The sequence below is a fragment of the Rattus rattus genome, chromosome 9 (genome assembly GCF_011064425.1).
Source record: "Rattus rattus isolate New Zealand chromosome 9, Rrattus_CSIRO_v1, whole genome shotgun sequence".
NCBI lineage: Eukaryota > Metazoa > Chordata > Mammalia > Rodentia > Muridae > Rattus > Rattus rattus.
Genome location: NC_046162.1, coordinates 33,412,638 through 33,432,764, shown reverse-complemented (window position 1 = coordinate 33,432,764; position 20,127 = coordinate 33,412,638). Strand labels below are relative to the sequence as shown.

The window sequence follows — 20,127 nt, the reverse complement described above, 5'->3', positions numbered from 1 at the left end:
TTTTCTGTACGATTTGCTCACTCGGCAAAATCTTCAGGGAGTGCCTCCTTCCTGATACAGAATCCAACACTGAATATATACAATTGGTTGCCTTAAGGTCAAGAGGCAACCTGGGGCCCAAGCTAAGCTAATAGAACAGAGGCTTAAAGAACTAAAAAGCTGGGGCTGGAGAGATGGCTCAGTGGTTAAGAGCACTGGCTGCTCTTCCTGAGGTCCTGAGTTCAAATCCCAGCAACCACATGGTGGCTCACAACCATCTGTAATGAGATCTGATGTCCTCTTCCGGTGTGTCTGAAGATATCGACAGTGTACTCACATACATAAAATAAATAAATCTTTAAAAAAAAAAAAGAACTAAAAAGCTGATGTGCCTTAGAAGAACCAAGAACTTTCTGCTTCCTTTGTTTTTGCCTCCTTCCTCATGCCTCTTTCCCTCACCCTCCATACCTTCCACTTGGGACCCACCAGATGCCCTTCCCCCACATGCCCTTAAAGACTCCTCTCAAGGGTCTTGAGAGATGGATCAGTGCTCAAGAGTACATACTGCTCTTGCAGAAGACCTGAGCCCCCAATTGCCTGTGACTCCAACTCCAGCTCAGAGGACCTTCAGGTCTTTGTGGACATCCCTACTCTCATGCATATAACCACCCTACCCACCTCCACACATGTACACATAATCTAAACACAGTTTAAAGAACTTTGCATGAGGCAGAGATTTCTGGGACCACCGAGCCTGTCTAGGCCCTTGGAGAGAGACCTGGCTGCAAACAGGGCAAGGTACCAACTTTCAGAGGCAGTCCAATTGCCACTCGGCTAGCTGTAGGGAACCTGCTAGAGAATCCTCAGTTCCCAGTGGGTGCTGCAAACCAGAGAGTGCTGATCCTGTGTTTTCCTGTATATACTTATGGTAAATGTCTTAAACTTATGGCAAGCTCTCTACGGCTTTGTTTGCATCCCGAGCCTGTACTTCAGGCTTTTAATCTTCCCTCAGCCGGCCTGATACCCGAGGCTGCTGGTGATGAGCAGCAGGGTGCACATACGATGTGGATACGCTGGACAGGTGATAATCCAGTGTCCTGGTGCGATGGGGGGGGGGGGGAGAGGAGACACAGTGCTTGATGTCAACAAGTTCCCTCCGAACAGCCTCTGCAACTTAAATGTCGCCAACTTTTGGTTTCTGGAATTTTCCTATTTAATATTTTGAGATCACAAGTTGCAGGCATCCTGAGTGGAGAATAAAACCGAGGGTGAGGAGAAACCTTCCAACTTCTTAAGTCCGAACCTCCGGCAGAAGTTACCAGAGGCTGGAAGGACTGTGTCGTTGGTCTGGGCTGTCTGACTTCCTCTTAGCTCTGGAAGCATTCGAAGCCTGGCTCCTGCATGGGTTTTTCTAGGGAAGTCTTCGTGTGCCTGTTTTCAGCCGAGCCAGAATGGGGATGACTGAGCAGGAGGCCATCCTTATGGTGGTTGGGGTAGTGGCTGATTCTATAGGCTGGCAGTGCAGAACAGCCAAAGAGCCTGGGGTCCAGAGGGCACATGGTGCTATTTGACAGTGGACCATGGCATCTCCATTCCCTGAGGCTGAGTGGTAGGGAGTGGAAGGATCTAGCTCCTGAGGGCTTAAGGGCTCACATCCTGTAGTGGAAGGTTCTTCATAGTGACACTGTTGTTTGCACAACTCTGGTCCCCGTGTGGAGATCCCAAATGGTCCAGGGCCACTGAGCCCGCAGTGTAGGGTTGTGGACACCTGGACCCATGATCAAGGGCATAGACATCCTTTCCTGGTAGGGGGAAGCTAAGCCTTCTCTCACCACTGAGGAGTTTTGTCTCCAAGCACGGAAGCAGAGGGGGCTTCCCAGGAGGCTCACTGAGCGCTCCACAGGGACCTTAAGAAGAGCAGTCATTCTTTTACCGTGGGCTTTGCTACCCAAGTTTCAACATGAAGCCTATTGTCCGACAGGCCATCTCCAGACACACCACTTGTTATAAAGGGTTGAGGCCAGCCCTGGGCTGCTCCTTGGGTACACATGTTTATCACAAAGAGGGTGAATTAATGAATGAACAAAACCCAAATATACATGCTGGAGAGTCATGCTGGGCCAGGGAGGGAAGAACAAAGCCTAGAGGCTGCAGGAACATTCCCTGGAACTCGTGGGAAAGCATCACCGGCCGGAATGGGTCCAAATCCTGATGGCAACAACCAATTCTTTCTGGGTGTTCATGACCTGCTGGTCCTTTGAGGCCAAGCTTCTGCCTTTGTCTCACTTAAACTTCAAAACTGCCTAAGACATAACCACTGTCATTATCGTAATTCACAGATAAGAAACTTCACCTCATGCCGTTAAAGTCGTTGACTCCAGATCCTGAGGTGGAGGTGGAAGTGAAAGTCATACACAGGTTAGGAGAAAGTTTGGTTGGCCAGGTAGGTCCACTTCTAGACAAGGCAAAGGAAGGGCAGGCTACAGAAATAACCACCAGGTGGCGCTGCTGCTACAAAAATGCAATGCCAAGACTGAGCGAGGTGAGCAGGCTAGGGAACACAGCTCCCCCAGGCTGGGCTGCAGATCTGACTTGCATTTGGGCAATGGTGGCCCTCTAGACACCAGACAGATTCAGGGGTCTCACCCTTAACAAGCCAATTAAGACTTGTGCACTTTTGACTGTTTACTGTGGAATGAACTGAATTATTTATGTTCTTCCCTTCTTCAGTCAAGGAGACAGAAAAATGGGATCTGCTGCTTGGAGGCCAGTCTCCATGCCTGGCAATAGGAAGGATCTGCAGGCTGGGTGCCACCATGTGTCTGTGAGCACATAGGCCACACACCCAATCCCAGGGCCGTGGACAGGGAGCTTGGAGCTGGAGGTGAGAGGCTCAGGTCAGTGCTAGTCTTGGACATTTTGACTCCTCTCTGAGCTCCTCTGACCCAGAGTGTTAGGGCCCAATCCGAGCACCCAGTCTAGAACTCAGGGACTTTGACCTGTGACCCTGTGGGCAGGCCATACGATTTGCAATAGTTGGTGTTAACACCCATTTGAGACCCTGTAACAGTGAAAGTGTCTCTAAACACCATCCTGAGTCCATAAGTGAGGACATAGAGTGGCAGAGTCATTGTTGGTTGGGGACATTGGACACAGGGGGAAAGCCACAGGGGAGCCAGGCTCTCCAGCCTGATAGAATGACAGCAACTGGCTCATCCTCTAGTGACAAAGTGGCTGTCACATATGACCTTTGGTAGATCACTCGCCCCATGGAGCCACATATGGAGATAGTGACAGTGACTATGGGTGTCCCCTTATCATTGGGGATGCCTATCAGTCCCCCAACAGGATGCCTGGGACAGAACTGGGTGAGGCTTTGAGGATACTAGGATGCTTCCTCCCCGGCAACAACACTAAGACGTAGTGATTAGAACATACACTGCTCTGACAGTTACGGGAGTGTGCTTTCGTTTTCTTGAGAAATACCTCTGGATCACGGAGCGTGGAATCCCAGAAAGAGGTATAAATAAAGTCAGCTGACTCCCAGAGAAGGGAGCCTGAAGGCTATACAGCCAAGGTGGGGGGCTTCAGACAGTGAACCCTGTCTGACCTCCATGGCTGCAACTATTGCTGCCAAGCATGAGGGTTCCTCCTCTGTGATGTTAAGTAAGCCACCCAGGTCCCATAAGTACCACTGGGCTGACATGAACAGTGTCTTCTGGTGGCATGTGAGGTGATGTGGGTGGCTCAGAAGTCATGGTACGGGTGCCTCCTAGACCCTCAAGGGAAGAGCGGGCAGGAAGAGGAGAGTGGGTGGGAAGCCATGCCCGTCTGAGAAAGCCAAGCTACTAGAACAGGATTGAATAGGAACTCCTGTCATGGTCTAAAAATTAGAATTCCTATCTTGGAACCTAATTTCTAGTACAATAGTATTAAGACGTGGGACCCTAAGAGGTCATCAGGTCAGGAGGACAAAGGTCCCTGAACTGGAGTGGCTCTCATACAGCTCTGAGGCCTGCCCCATCGGCCACTCGTGAGCATTCAGCTACCTGTGAGGACTCCAGATCTCCTGGCATTCGGACCTTGGACGTCCCCGCCTTCAGAACTATGAGGAATAAACTTCTGTTGTTTACTAAGTATCCAACCTGAGGTATATTTGTGAGAGCAGATCAAAGGGCCTGAGGCACCCCCCAATGGCAGTGTCCAGCCCTAACACCGCTTCATCTATTCTAGGCCTAAAGCTCTGGGTGAGGAGGGGTGCCAAGGATGACTGGGGACAGGTAACTACGTTTTACCCTACTAGGATGCAAGGGGGCCTTTCCCAGGCAAAGGTGTAGACTGAGCTTGGCCCTCAAGGGTCTCTGACTCAAGGCTATCTGAATGAAGCCTCTACCTCCCAGCCTCCTCTGGTCTTTCTGCTGTGGGGCACACGGCGAGAGCACAGTGGTGTTGGTCCAAGGCTGTAGCCTGTGGAGCCCTTTCCTCACAGCATGTCTCTGCCTTCTCGTAATAGGCCAAGACTGTCTGACCTTTCACCCAAACGCTGACGAATTTCAACAAGCGCCGCACAGACCCTGTCTTGAGCTGGCCTTCACAAGATACCTTATGTCCTCAGAATGTCCCCAAGTCTCTCATCTCCATTTCCTTTGATTTCCATCATCCAAGGAAATATTTAAAATGAGAACACTTGAGTAGCTCTGGTTCCTTCTCAAAAAATCAATTGAAAAGCCAGTTGCTATGCAACCCACGAGTGTGGCTGATGCTCTACTCCCTGGCTGGTGGCATATTGTATAAAATAAGATAATCTCTTTTCTCCTGCTTTTTTCTTTTTAATATATAAAAGAAATGGAGAAAAAAAATGTTGTTTAGGAAAAACTTGAGATAACTCGGAGGCCTCCCATAAGCGAGAGATAAACAACATGTCACTCATGTAAGGGTTGCCAATTCTAGCCCCCACTGGAGCCTAGTGGGGCCTGGAGACAAGGCAGGGAGGGCCTGGGAGGAGGGGCCGACACATTTCCAGTGACGACTGGCGATGGATGGTAGGAGCTATAGGTCTGTGCCACTTTCTGCCAAGACCAGGTCATAGCTCCATAAGCCCCAGAGCACGCCCTGACTGTGGTAGGCACAGCTTAGGAGTTCCTGGTTACAGCCACCTTGGTTTTGTTGGGCTTAAACTCTCACAGAGGTGAGGTCGCCTTCCTTGTATTAGTCACTGGTCCTGTTGCTGTGACAAACTGCCTGGCAGAGTCAGTTTTTTGGCTCTCAGTTCAAGGGAAGCCACCATGGCAGGAATGGGAGGCTGCTGGTCACGTGACATCCACAATCAGGAAGCTCTGTTTGCTTTCTCCCTTTTCTTCAGCCCACAACCCCAGCCACCCACATGGTGCCGCCCACATTCAGGGTAGGTCCTCCAACCACAGTTAACCAGAGACTTGTTTCTACCGTGATTCCAAACCCTATCCCGTTGACAATCAAGCTTAACCATCAGAGTCCCATCTGTAAACCCTGTCCCATCCCCACAGTCCCATCTAGCTACCCCCGCCCCCAAGCTTTGCTTTCCCTGTTACTGAGTCTTTGTGGGGAGGGGCAGTAGGTGCTGAGCTTCTCAGCCCTCAGCTCTCTGTGCACAAGGTCTGCCTTACCTCACTGTGCTGGCTTCATGGTGCTGGCCTCTTATCTGTCACTTGACAAGGAACAGCTGTGTAGGTCTTGTTCCTGGACAGCCCAGAATGCGCTGAGGAGGCCAGGGCTCCTGAGCTCAGAGTACATCTTGTACAGCCGCGCCACTCTGTGGAGGCCCCGACACAGAACCTCATCCCCAGAGCTGTGTGAGGTAGAGCCTGTGATCTGTGTCCACGGGTGCCTTCCACACAAGGTAAGTGCAGAAATGAGAAACTTTCACACGTAACTGGAGGGAGGGAGATTCTTGGGAAATTTATGGAGTTTAATCATTAAAAAAAGCACGGCTCTGTTTTTTAATATCTTAGGCTCAGCCACATTTGCCTTTTCTAATAATTCACCTGCAGAAGTTATTGGTGTGCAATCAAGTAGGGCTAGAGGCTGGATCCTTGTTTTGCCAGCCTCTGTGGACCCTGGCGGCTGCCCTGGAATGGGGCACCCCTGTCCTCTGTCACCTATGGCCCCAGGGGGCACATAGTTCCCTCCACCCCCAGATGCTGCTCCTGGACCTGCAGCCTGAAGCTGTCTGTCCACAGCCAAGTGCAATGCCTCTTATCATTTAAGTGCTACACTGTCCCCCAAGGGGTTTATTAAAGGCTTGGTCACCAGTGGAACTGCCCTTGAGGGAGTAGAACCTTTTGGAGGAGGAGCCTCATGGGAGGAAGTTTGGTCACTGCGGGGTCATGCCTTGGAAGAGAGGGTTGCCACTCATTCTTTTTTCTCTTTGCTTTTTAGCCTCTTCTCACGTCTGTTCCAGAGGTCACTACCCTTTGCTTACACCATAGTACCTCCATGCTGTTCTGCCACGAAAGGCCGCAAAGCAACAGGTTGAACAGCCATCAATGAATCCACTGCAAACACAGGCTTGGATGCAGTGCTCCCTTCCTTTAAGTTTTCTGCCTCAGGTATTTCAGTCCAGCTACTAAAAGCTAACACACCTCTATGGTCTCCTCCATGTTCTAGTCTGAAAATGTTCATTTCCAGCTCTGAGTCCTCTACATGCAGCCCAGCAGCAATCTGTCCTCTCTCTAGTGCCCCTGCCCCTCCTCTCCAGACTGGCGCACCAGCACCATGGCCTCCTAACATGATCTCCTTGTCTGCACTTCTATATCCAGGACACCAAGATTCGAAGGCTGGATTGGCTTCCTGTCGCAGTCCCGGAGGGTTTCGTTCCAGACACCGGGGCAACAAGTTGTCCCTGCACCATCTTACCACAGGACACACACCTGTTCTAGAATGTTCCTGTTTCTAACAAACCCCAGAACCATTCCATTAAATATCCAGCTATTGACCTGGAAGACCCATCGCTCCTTCCTCAGTCTTTCTGGAAGAAGCAGTGTGGTGGTTTTGTTGTTCGTTTTTGTTTTTGTCTTTAATTCCCCTGTCACAAACAGCATACCCCTTTCTTCCCGTCTGTTCTATGTCTGTCTTGTACTGCCTCAGAGACATTTTTGGATGTCTGTGATTCAGGGGACATTTTTAAAACTTGATGTGTATGTGTGTAAGTTCTTTTGAGTCCATGTGCACCGTGTACATGCAAGACTCCACAGAAGACAGAAGAGGGGGTCGACTTTACTGGAACTGGGGTTCTAATCAATTGTGAGTCACCTTGGAGGTGCTAGGAACCAAACCTGGGCCCTCGTGCAGGAGCAGTAGCCCTTTTAATTGGTGAGTTGTCTCTCCGGCCTTGGTGCAGGGAACTTTGTTTTCTCAATTAGACCTGCCCGCCTACTTGTGTTGTTGGGTCACAATGTTTGCAAATGAAATTTCAATCCAAGTTAGTTGGCATGTACAACAGTGGTCCCATGAGATGATATCATCTAGTGGCATCATGGCCATCTGTCTTAGCTTGTCAGCACAATGACGAAATTACCTACGTCCACATTCCTCAGGGTCTGTGCCCACTAAGTGACGTGGCTGTTTGTCTTTACCACTGAAGTTTTAACCCCATGGACTTTACAATGGATCCTCTTGGATTTTAACAGCAAACGATAATAATTTTGTCTGCTCTTCTCAAATATTAGTTTCTTGTAATTCAAATATAAGAAAAAACCTTTAGAATCAGAGTATGAGAACCACTTATGTGTCAACAAATTCATGTGTCTTGATTGTGTGTGTGTGTGTGTGTGTGTGTGTGTGTTATATGTTGGGTGCTCCCCTCTTATTTTTGAGTCAGGGTCTCTCCCTGGACCTGGAGCTCGATGGTCTGGCTGTGTTGGCTGTGTTGTCCCCAGGGATCCTCTTGTATCTGCTCTCCCAGTTCTGGAGTTATAGACATATCCCTCCACACCCAGATTGTTTTAAAACAAATGCCAGGGATCCAAATTCAGGGACTTGTGTGTGCATGGAAGGACCCACCTGTTGCTAGTTTAACTGCCACTGCCTCCAAGGTGACATTTTCCAAAGCAAGTTGCGTGGAAAGAGGTTTGAAGAACAACATGTTCCAATGTGTCCCACAGAGCTTCACCACGCACATCCCGAAGTCCCCGGGACATGCTGCCATCGGGGAGCACCTGCTTTCCTTTGCTGTAGGAGCACCACCTGGCCGCCTTTTTTTCTGGGCAAACATCTATTATCATTCAGCTGTACAGAACACCTTCAGGGAAACTCACTACCTCCACCCCCGCCTTTAAATAAAATGTTGGCTGTCTAGCGATCATCTCTCAGGACTGTTTTCAAAGTTTTAAAAACAAGAGAGCCTCCCAGCTTCTCTGCACCCACCACCCCTGCTCTGCTCATCTGCCTTCATTTCCCCTTGGATATTTCTCAGCTGCCACCTCACACAGCCCATTCCCCTGTGCAAACGCTTCTCATCTTTACCCCTACACCAGGTTTCCCTGTGGGATTTTATGCTTCTGCGCTAATCTATCCTGGCACCTAGGCTGGGGTGGTGTCAGTTGAACGCATGAGCTTCTCCCTGAGTCAGCATCTCATCTGCTCTTCCTGTCTTGAGTGTATTTGTCTTAATGCTACTGTGATAAAACGCCCAAAACAATGAACTTTATAAGCAGAAAAGGTTCGTTTAGTTCATCGTTTTTGAGGTTCAAAGTCCGAGAGCCTTGTAGATGTGGCCTCTGATGAGGGTGACACACCATGGCAGGAACACCTGGCCATGTCTCTACTGGGAGCAGAGACAGACAGGAAGCAGAGTCTCACATCCCTTTAGTGATCTAAAGAACTCCCCACATCCTACAGGTTCCGTGTCCTCAGGTACTGCCATCGGAGGACCAACACTGCGGTAGTGAGACTTTGAAGAACAATCAACATGTGAACCACAGCAGGTCAGGATCATCTACTTGGCTGTGTCTCGCTACCTGCACCCAGGTACCCACTGAGCTACAAGTGCTCTGAATGTGGCCTCCCAGGATGCTCTTTTACCTTCCTTCCTTTCTCCATCACTGTAGCCAGGCTACAGTCTACACATCCTCCCATGAATGACAACAGTGTCCTCAGTGTGGGGAAACCTGTTAGAAATGCAGATCAGATCATGTCACCCTAAGAAAGCCAAACTCCATGGCAGAGGGCATACGGGTGGACCCTTGTACGATGACCAACTTGGCTTTTACTTATTCGTTTTTGGGATAGGCTCTAACGTATCCCAGGATGGTCTTGAACTTACCATACAGGCAAAGATGACCTTGAACTCCTGATGCTCCAGCTTCCAACTCACTAGTGTTGAGATTATGTGTATATGCCAACCCTATCCCTACCTCTGTCATACAACGCTGGAGGCTAAACCCATGGATTTGGGCAAATCAGGCAATCACTTTACCAAACAAGCTACAACCTCAGTCCCAGATCTGGATTTTTATTTATGTGTGTGTAAAAGAGTGTATGTACATATGTGCGTGCATGCCTGTGCATATATGTAGCCCAGAAGGACACTGGTGTCCTCCTATCACTCTATCTATTCCTTTAAGGAAAGGTTTTCTCCTCCTCCTTCTCCTCCTCCTCCTCTTCCTCCTCCTCCTCCTCTTCCTCCTCCTCCTCCTCCTCCTCCTCCTCCTCCTCCTCCTCCTCCTCCTCCTCCTCCTCCTCCTCCTCCTCCTCCTCCTCCTCCTCCCCCTCCTCCTCCTCCTCCTCCTCCTCCTCTCCTCCTCCTCCTCCTCCTCCTCCTCTCCTCCTCCTCCTCCTCCTCTTCCTCCTCCTCCTCCTCCTCCTCCTCTTCCTTCCTCCTCCTTCTTCCTCCTCCTCCTCTTCCTTCTCCTCTTCCTCCTCCTTCTCCTCTCCTCTTCCTTCTCCTCCTCCTTCTCCTCTTCCTCCTTCTCATTCCTTCTCCTCCTCCTCCTTCTCCTCCTCCTTCTCTTCCTCCTTCTCTCTCCTTCCTTCCCTCCCTCTCCCTCTCTGAACCAGACAAGATTGCCATAAAACCCTAGCACTCTTTCCTGTCTCCATCTCCCTTGAAGCTGGGGTTCAGACATTTGCACAAATACTCAGCTTATTATGTGATTCCCAACTCGTCAGGATTGCAAAGTGACCCTAACCTGCACCGTCTCTCCAGTGCCACAACCCTCATCCGTGCCAGAGCCTGCTCCCCCCGTCCCGGCTTTCTTTTCTCCACTCTCTCCTGTTCCCTCCTCGCTTCCAGCACAGAGCTAGAAAGAAGTCTTGCCCACATTCAGACTAGGAGACAGGTGGACATTCTTCAGGCCTAATAGGAACCATGGCTTTCTCAGCACAGTTCAGCAACAAAACACACAGGTTTTAAACTTTGATCTAGTGTGGTAAGGATAAGGCAGTAGCTTTGGGCTGTCGCTTGATGCCCAGACCAACCCATGGAAGGCTCTCCTTCCTCTCCGAACAAAACACATATACCATGAAATAGGGGGAGGAATGGGGAACATTACAGAAAACCCCAACCAATCAAAATGCAGTTGTAGATCCCAGTTCCCACTGACACAACTACAAACTTCGCACCTAGGGCTCAGGGGACATTGCAGAAGAGGAGGCAGAAAGATTCTAAGAGCCAGAGGACCAGGAAGTCTGCCATGAGTCTGTGTCTCCTACTAATTTCAGAAGCCATGCCACGAAGTCTCACCAACATGGCTGCCTCAACTGGAGCTGAACGAGGTTGCAAATCAATAGGGATGCTAATGTGGATGGGAGGGGCAGGCAATCGGCCTTGATTTCAGTCCCTCCCCTCACCTTGGACCCAAATCCAGGAGTGCACAAGTTCCTAATCAAACCAAACGATTTTCAGTTATAATGCTAATACTCTGCCCAGTCAGTTTTTTAAAAAAAGTGTTTTGAAGGGCAGGCCTTGTAGCTCAGGTGGCAGTGCTTGATTAGCATGCGTGAAGCCTTGGGCTCAGTCCCCAGCGCCACATAAAAACAGGGGCGCTGGTGCATACCTGTAACCCAAACACTTGAGACGGGAGGATCAAAAGTGCAAGGTCATCCTTACAAACTACACAGTGAGCTTGAGGCCAGCCTGGGCTACATGAGACCCTGTTTCAAAAACCAAAACCAAAAACCAAACAAAGCCCAAGCTTTTCAAAGTGGACCGGTTCTTTTTAAGGTTCTAAGTATTCTTCTCTGACTGTGGTCACACTGGGGCCGCTTCACCGGAGCACACTGACTGGGGAGGGCTTCAGTTTTTAATCATAGAAAATTCATTGACATGTTCATTAAGACCTAAACACTTGTGTCGTTTCAAAGCACTCTCCAGTCCCACAGAGAGCACACACATCCTTCCGTATGACAAGGAAACATGACTTCATATCCACTGCCCTCACCCCCACCCCATCACTACGACCCTGAACATGCAAAGCTTAAAAGAGCTTGGGCACAGAATTAAACACGCCCTCAGTTAGCTTTTTGCCGGTCTCTCCTCTGTGCCTAATAGCTTTCTTTGGAACATTTTATGTGAGCGGAAATAAATCGTTCCTGAAATTGCTTCTGTCAGGCACTTTGTCATAGTAACAAGAGTAACTAATCCATCCTCCAGGACTGTGGGGGAGGGGCTCAGCGTTTAGAAGCAAGAGAAAGATGGGGGCAGAGGGGCCTGGTGCTTCAACATTCCAGAGCAAGAGAGAGGGGCCTGGTGGTTCCCTCTGGTGGTCAGAGGGCTGAAGACATGAAGACAGATGAGAAGAGATTTTTAGACCTGGTCAGAGGTGGATGGCGGATACACAAGTCATGGGTTCCCAAGACCGATGTCAGAAACATCGCTATACACAGCAAATAATTTGAGTGTGCTTTTCATAAGAAAACCAGCTGTTTAGAACCTGGATCCCCTGAGCCACCTCGGAGACAGAATTCTGGTCTCAGCTCAACCTCACTTCAGCCTCCTGTGTCTGTCTACACTCTGCTGCCTTCCACCTGCCCCAGTCCCTCAAGCCCAGTTTCAGTCACCTTGGGGCAGCCTTGCTCCTGAATCTGCCTATAGTGAGGGCACCATGGACCTGCTCACTGCCTCCCTCTCTCTTTCCCACACTCAAAGACGACAGCAAGGGTTCCTTGAATCCTCGTGTTCTGGCCACACCCATGCTGTCTGTGCCTCAGCCTCTTGGGATCACAGCTCTTTCTGCAGCGGTAAGGAGTCTCAGTGTGGTAAGGTCGGTCGGCCTTACCGCCTTGAGTAACAGAACTTAGATTATAAAAAATGGGTCATGCATCATGGTAAATGGTATACGGAGCCTGTAGCGGGTGGGGGGTTTACAGCTTCTTGCTCGTTATAGGACTATAGGGTGTCCAGAGAAAGGCAGGGTAGTGTGAAAGAACGAACTATCTCAAAGGAGGCCCCCATTCATTGCAGAGACAGGAGATGTAGAGGACAGGAGGTCTCACCTTCGCGTGGCTCAGCAGGATAATCCTCACCAGCACAACGTTGATGTGGGCCCCCAACGACTCGTCATGGTAGATTTCATTGACCTGAGAGATAGCCAGGGAGATATATCATCAGGGACCATGGGCCAAACCCAGTTCTGGCTATGCACCTGGCATCTTGTTCCTAAAGCCCCAGGTAAGAACCCTGGGACCCCACCTGTCTCTTCTCTCTGCATACCTACCTCCAATTTTCCGTCAATTCTAAGGCTATCTTTTGATTCGTCCCTCTCCGGTCCCGGCTGCTACGTCCACCTGCCTGGATTTCCGAAGCATCCCCCCTGAGACATCCCACCTGCTGGCCCACAGAGTCTTCACTCAGAGCTGAACTTGAACCAGAGAATTCACTCGCCACCACCTCTCACCTTCCAGAAGGAATGAGAGCTGTCAGGGCAGAAGCCATTTCTGGCTGTTGCTGCTCAGTGTGAAACGTTACCCGTGCACATTGCTACAGTCCACACTCCTTATCCCACAACCTCCACACCCATGTAGTCAACCAACCAAACCAAACCCAGACCAAAATTATTTGGAGAAAAGTTGGCAGAAGATATGTAGACATTTTTTCCCTCCTAAACGATACAGTAGCCAGTTACATGGCGCTTGTGCCTTACGAAGCATTATAAGTACCGGAGAGATTACTTGATGCATGTGGGAGAGTGTATGTAGGTTAAACACAAATGCCACACACGCTACCCCAGAGATTTGAATACCTCAGAGGGTCCTGGACCGGAGCTCTGTGGGTGCTGAAGGATGCTGCAGTTGGAGATGTGGACCATTTGGACCACGACTGGTTCTACTTTCATCCCATTAACGGGAGCAGTTATCACTAGGTCTCTGGTCCCACCTGCCTTGTGCCATGTCATGCCTGTCATGGTCTGCTTTCACATTTTGATCACTATTTTACTTTTGTGTACTTTTTTTTTTATATTATTCTGGGCCATGCCTGAATCTGGGTGGTAGTGGTACACACCTTTAATCCTAGCACTTGGGAGGCAGAAGCAGGTGGATCTCTTAAGTCCAAGGTCAGGTTAGCCTGGTCTACACAGTAAGCTTCAGGAGAGTCAGGGACCCCCACACACACACACACACCGGGAGGGGGGATGTTGTTCCCTGTTTGTACCCGACACCCCAGTGTTGGAAAGGGTGCCACTGCAGACCCTGCAAACAGAAGGATCCCTGTGGCTCCCAGCCTAGCTCTGGGTTCAGAGAGAGACCCTATCTCAAGGAAATAGTAAGATCAGGACACCAAGTCTGGCATCTATAGCACCTGGGCATATATATATATATTCACACACACACAGACACACACACACACACACACACACACACACACACACACACACACATTATTCTTAACAGGCATCTGTAGGCCTCCTCAGATGTTCACACCACAAAAGGGTGTGTGTGTGGTGGGGGGATGAACTCCCATGCTCTACAACATGGCCACCACCTTCCATGACACCTTCCAGAAACCTCAGACTCAGAGCTGGTAGACATTTCCTTGCCATATGGTCACCTCTATCTTGGTCACCTCCATCTTCCCACCTCACACTCGGAACTTGCTGGACCAGCCCTTCACTCCCCACTCCTTCACTAATGGAGCAAACTCTAGCCCCTCTGGCAGTGCAGTCTCAGAGTCACCCCCTCCTGGAAGGGCTCCTCCAAGTCAGACCTGCTATGGAGAACTGGTACCCCATCCTTCTCAAGCCCCACTGCCACTGAGCTTCCCCCGAGTCTGTACTTCCCCTCCTTGGATGTCCCTCCTCCTAGCCCCACAGCAGAGCAGCGAATGGTCAGCAAACACTGAAGGAAGACAATCTGTGGAGTCACTGAGGGGAGAGGTGTGGACCAACCGTGCATGCAGACAGGGCCTAGAGGCTGCCCATGAGGCCCTTGTTGGAGAGGCAGAAGTGGCTAAGCTACACCAGTCACAGCCCACTCCACCCCAATTTCCAGACTTTCTTCTTTGGTAAACTGTAATCGCTCTCCACAGCAGGAAGCTGCCTCGGGAAATCTAACTGGGATGAGGAAAATCAAATCACCCTGGTGATGGATCAGGTGGAGAGGGACACAGGGCTTGGGAGATGCACAGCCCAGTGGCTGCTGCTGTCACCACAGCTGTGGACAAAGACAGCACCAATGAGAGCCCAGAGCCAACAAGCTCACTGGTCCCCAACCAATGCCACCCTCAACCCCAACACACAGGCTCTGCCAGGAACTTCTGCGCAGCCAGGCAGATTTCTGATTACAAGTTGGCTTTTGTTCTCCTGACTTCTCCCCTTTGGGGAAGAGGTGAGGATCAGAGCTGCAGGAGCATGGCTGACATGGAATCATGGCTCTGTGTTGTGCGCTGGCCTTGGGTCCCCTGCATGTGCTGTCTGCCTAGCAGCATGGCACAGCCCTGAGGACCATTAACTAAATACCCAAGTACCCACTTCAGCACCTGCAGCTTCGAAAGCAGAGTGCAAGGGCTGTGCTACCTTGCCCACCTCCACCTCACCCACTGCCCACCTCACCTACCACCCATCACCCATGCCCGCTGTCTCCTTTGTAACATCAAGAGTACAAGTGCTTCCCATAGAGCTCACAATGGAATGGTGTTTACGAAAACCCAAACTGTATTTTTCATAGTTGGCAAACTGGATTGCCCCACTATTCAGCATGAGGTTTGGGGAGTGGGTGGACCCCCATAAACCACAGGCACTGCTGCCTCAGCTTTGAGGCCCAAGCTAGATTTTCTTTCTTAGTCTGTGCTGAGACAACAGATCTTAAAAACCAGACCTTTTACTTAGAGAAGAAAGGAGCTTTCTGTATTTTTAATTGCTTATCCATAATGAGCAAGGCCGGGTCCTTTGGGCTCACAGACTCCTGCTGAGCGTCACAGCTGGGAAGAGTTGAGGCCCTGGAAGTCCTGCTAGAGCCATGAAGGATAGGGACAGGGTGAGGGCTGGAGGGTGCGGTGGGGGTGGGGGTGGGGAGGAGAGTTGGGTTGGGTTGGGCAAAGGCAACCTTGCAGCTTTAGCCTTTAGGGTCTCCTCTGAGGGTGGGGAGGGGGAGATAATGAGAGCACAGCAGCCCTCATGGCCAAGTAGGAAAAGCAGAGCACATCGGACCCCTCGCTGCCTGTGCTTGTGAGAGGGACAGACTCCCATCCGCAGGGGCTCGGAGGGCTCACACAAAGACTTTATATGCTTGGGCAGTGAGCAAGTGACAGTGGGGTCAGCTCCCAGCCATGGACAGCAGATGCCAGGGGTCACCTGAGCCCCATGGCACAAGGGCAAGGTTGTTGTCAGTTCACCTGGAGCTGGGACACTGCCTGGAGCGTTCCAGGGGGAGCCCAGGTTTGCTGACCTGCAGGAGGGGAGGGCAGGCCTGTAGAATGGCTTCCACAGCAAGAGTGAACTCCAAGCGCAGGTCCTCAGCCTCAAGGGCAGAAACCATGGAACACACGTGTACTGATGCAGTTCCCTAATGTAGGAGCAAGGATTGTGCTGTGGAGACCAACTATGCACCACCTCCTTCATAGATGAAATTTTAATCCACTATGGAATAGTTTCTTGAGAATGAACTTCAGAAATAGTCAGGTAGTTGAGGTCAGGGGTTAGAGTCCTTCGATGGTATTAGGAACCTTGTGGGAAAAGACACCGAAGAGCTACCTTACCCTCCTCTCCCTCCCTCTGGTCCACTCTCCATCTTCCCCCTCATCTCCTGCATGTGAAGACATAGCTAGGAGGTGATTGCATTAGCTGGAGATCTTGATCTTGGAGTTGTCAGTTTCCAGAGCTGCAAGAGACGAACTGTAACTCACACTGGCTCCGTGCTCCATGCTGCTTTCTTATAATTGCCCCAGCAGAGCAGTCAGAGCCTGCTGTGGTTTGCATTGTAAATGTCCCTCAAAGGCTCCTGTACTAGACGCTTGGGAAACTGGTAGAACCTTTTGGGTTGGGGTGAGATGGGGTGCGTAGTCTAAGAGAAAAAAGTTAGGCCATCAGGAACATGCCCCTGAAGAGATTAGGACCTGGGTCAGTTTGTCTGTCTCTATGTCTGTCTTTCTCAATTGCTTCCTTCTAGTCACTATGATATGAACAGCTCTGTCATATGAACATCAGGATGTCCCGCAAGTCTCCAGGGGAAAGGCCAAGGGACTGTGCTCTGAAACTTCTGGACCCATGAGCCCAAAGAAACTTTTCCTGTCTTTAAGTTGAAAACCTCAGGTGTTTTGTCACAGCAAGGAAAAGCTGACTAATGAAGGGCTTACCCTTCTTCCAAAGGCTTTTAAACAGGAAGACACGAGCCTGCTTCTCAAGAGCTAGGTGACTCGTGGTCTTCCTTCCTAGGTCTGGAAGCTTGGGAACAAGTAACATTAGCTGGAAGAAGATAAACAGAAAGAAAGCCGTGCTTCCCCCATGTTTAGACCTTAGTGTGTCAGTGCATGCAGCTGAGTGACAGGCCCTTCTTAGCTCCTCAATGGGACATCTCAACGTGAGTCAGCCACACCGTGGGCTGTCACCCAGGAACTTCGGCCTGGCTGCTCCCTCTCCACAGGTCTGAGACAGGTACCCAGGAGTCCCAGCAGAGAATGGTTGGTCTTCCTGAGTGTCAGAAGAACGGGTATGGGGCTGCCTTCCTGAATGGAGGTAGAGGGTGACCCTCTAAGCACCCTCAGTGCTTGCTTAGAAGCTGCCAAGCCTGCTCCACACTTGGGACAGTGGTAAGAGCTTGGAAGGAAATATGGGGGTGTCCCTCACTTTGCTTGTCACTGACCAAACACCTGAAGGGGCTAACTTGGCTGGAGCTCCCAGGTCTCCCTTCTCCAGTTTTAACACTGCCCTTCGGTGGTACCGGTGTAACTTCATCCTTCCTGTGTCTAAAACCCTCAGTGGCTCCCCCGTGGCCCTCAGAGGCAGGCACCACCTGGGACTTCATGATGGCCCTGCCTACCTTCTCCAGCTCTATTTGAGCTGCTCTCTTCAACGGACTTCTGGCTCCAGATAGCTCGCTCAATCTGCCTTCTTCCAAAGGCACTCTGTCATTGTGCACACGCGTGTGCACGCACGCACACAGCCTGGGGAAAGGTGCATACTTGGAATTCTTACAGCCCCTCTCCAGCCCTGAATTCCTTAGATACCTTAAGAGAATTTGAAGAATAAAAAGGCTGGGGTAGGGGGAGCACACAGTGATTCCTGTTTCAAAGGAGGCTGGTACTGACTCCCTAGCTTAAACTCCTCCTACCTCCAGGCCTTTCCACCGTACTGGAGGGACTCTGAAGCTCTTTACGTGATGTCAAGGTCAGGAAGATGGAACCCTACTGCTGCCTCTTCTAAGCTCCTCCTTGCACAGGGGCCCAGCCCCACCTCAGGCCTTTGCACTAACTTTACCTTCCCTAGCACAACTGTGCAGAGAACTACACAGTGATTCTAGCCCTTAGTAAGTGTTAAGTAGAGTTGAGCATGGGTGGGTGGGTGGAAAGACAGACAGATGGACAGACAGACAGATGGATGGATGGAAAGGACCACTTTGGAGGATGTGGAACAGCAGGCTGCTTAGCCTCCCCCACTGCAGCCATCCCTCCTTTGGCATCCTGACCCAGGGCCTGTGTGGTAGGAGAGGCAGCCGACTTTCACCCAGATCTCACGGGGGAGGGGAAGCCCTGAGGACAGTGTCCTTGAGCCCTGTCTTTAGGAAATTGATCTTGGAGCCTTTTAGCCCTGTGGGGAAAAAGGCTCAAAGCTCCAGCACTTCTGTGTGCTGGAGGCAGGAGCTGGCATTTTGGGGGAGATGCTTTGTGCTGTGCTTTTTGTTTATGCAAAGAGGCAGCCAAGTTTCTGCTCTGGAATAGACTGGGAAGGACCTGGTTCTGCATGACAATGTCAAAGTTTGCCTGGTTGGTGGCAAAGTATCCCTGAAATGACTATGGGCCCTGGAGGTTGGCCTGAGATGGGGCAGAAGGAGAGTTGGGAACAAAATGGGGGTACCTGACCACAAAAGGGGGCTCCTTATGAGGGAGGCCTGTTGGCCCTGCTGCTTGGTTGACAGGCTTTGGGCAGACCTGCTGGTGGGATCCCCATGCCTGTGTTGAGCTACATTGGGGGCAGTGAGCAATGTTTAATGCTCACCTTGGAAAACCTAGAGAGTAAAGTAATTTCAGGGAGTCCCTAAAGGGTGGGGGAGGGCATAGCCCCCTAGTGGCTGCTATGCAAACTCCTGAGGTAAATAGAGAAGAGGCCAGGTTTGGGCTGCCAAGGTAGAGGCTGGGGATAGTGGGAACACACTAGAATTTTGGGGAGACCAGACAGTGTACCCCATTAGCATTTGGAGGACTCAAGTCTGAGCAATCAGAAGCTGGGGGAGGGGAGATGGATACAACACACCCTGCTGGAAGCTAGGGGAGCAGTCTGCTGGCCTCAGAGGAGGAATATTTGTATTTATCTTCTGGAGCATAAATGGGTGTGTCACGTGGGCGGGGTGGGACTTAGCAAGCCATGATGTATAAGGTAAGCCCCTCCTTTAACCTGAACATGGTGACCAAGATAGACCCCCCCCCAGATTCCCACCTCCTCTCCTGTGGAACTCCATACCCTCCAGGGTTAGGGGATAACTCACTAGGCAAGGGATCTGGGGTGAGGCCCAAGCTACCTCACCCCTAGGTAGGGTGTCAATGCCTAGAACCTAGTGCACACTCCACGAATATGCTCTACTGAAGGTAGCAGTAGGGTAGTGCACTGAACAAAACCGTGGTTGCCATAGAAACTCTCCCATGTTGTTAATAACCAAAGGAAACCTTTGCCCAACCCTTGCTCTGGATTTCGGGGTGAGCAGAGGGTGGATCTGGATCCTTAGTCCCAGCTGCACTGGTCTCAGGAGGGACTGCCTACTGCAGTCCTGCTATGTGACATCAACGGCTTTCTCACCCTGCTTGGATCTCAGTGTCCTCAGGCATGGAGGTGTAATTGTCCTCGAGGCTCATGTTTGTTATGAAGGCTGATGCAAAAGTGTTTTCAAAGTGTCTAGAAAAATCCTCAGCGTACAGTACTATGTTAGCGGAGCTATCCAGGACAAGAGGGTCAGGTAATGGGAGCTGTTGCTTCGTGTCCCAGATTTCAGTCCCTCTTGGCTTGAGCCTTAGAGGTGAATGCAGCTTTGAACCCTGCCTCCCATTTTCCTGGTAACACTCAAAAGGCAAACACCCACTTTGCTGTTCCTTAAGTCCTGGTCAGAACACTGAGACACGGCATTCTGATCTGTTCCAAAAAGTGGAACATTCCGCACTACTGTCTCCTGACCTAAGGGTTAATACACTGGGACCTGTCAATCACCTCCTTAAGAGACCACCCCTGAGCCAGGCCAATTCAAGCTAAAGAGATGGGAGGGGCAATTATCCCTTTAATTAAAAGACACACCTGTCCTTGCAGGGACCCCTTCCTCACTTGCTGAGAGACAGTCCTGGAGCCATGCTAACTTTGTCTTATTCACAGGCCTAACTTGGAAGAACACAGCTTTTCCTTTCTCTTTTCTCCTAGCTCTTTCCTGTCTAAAGCCTAAGTGTATTCTCTTACTGGCACCAACACTGAACTCCATTGCTACCCTCTGTCCCTGCTGTGTGGCTGTCTATTGCCACATACCTGCTCGCTGACCTCCCTT

At 50.6% G+C, this 20,127-nt stretch overlaps 1 protein-coding gene across 1 annotated transcript in view; it reads right to left on the bottom strand.

Moving 5' to 3' along the window:
- Positions 1-20,127, bottom strand: part of Adamts2 (ADAM metallopeptidase with thrombospondin type 1 motif 2) — a 200,688-nt gene that overhangs the window by 29,018 nt on the left and 151,543 nt on the right. Inside the window, exon 5 of the mRNA XM_032913325.1 lies at positions 12,451-12,534. Coding sequence (XP_032769216.1) covers positions 12,451-12,534 — 84 coding nt within the window. The remainder of the gene's footprint in view (positions 1-12,450; positions 12,535-20,127) is intronic.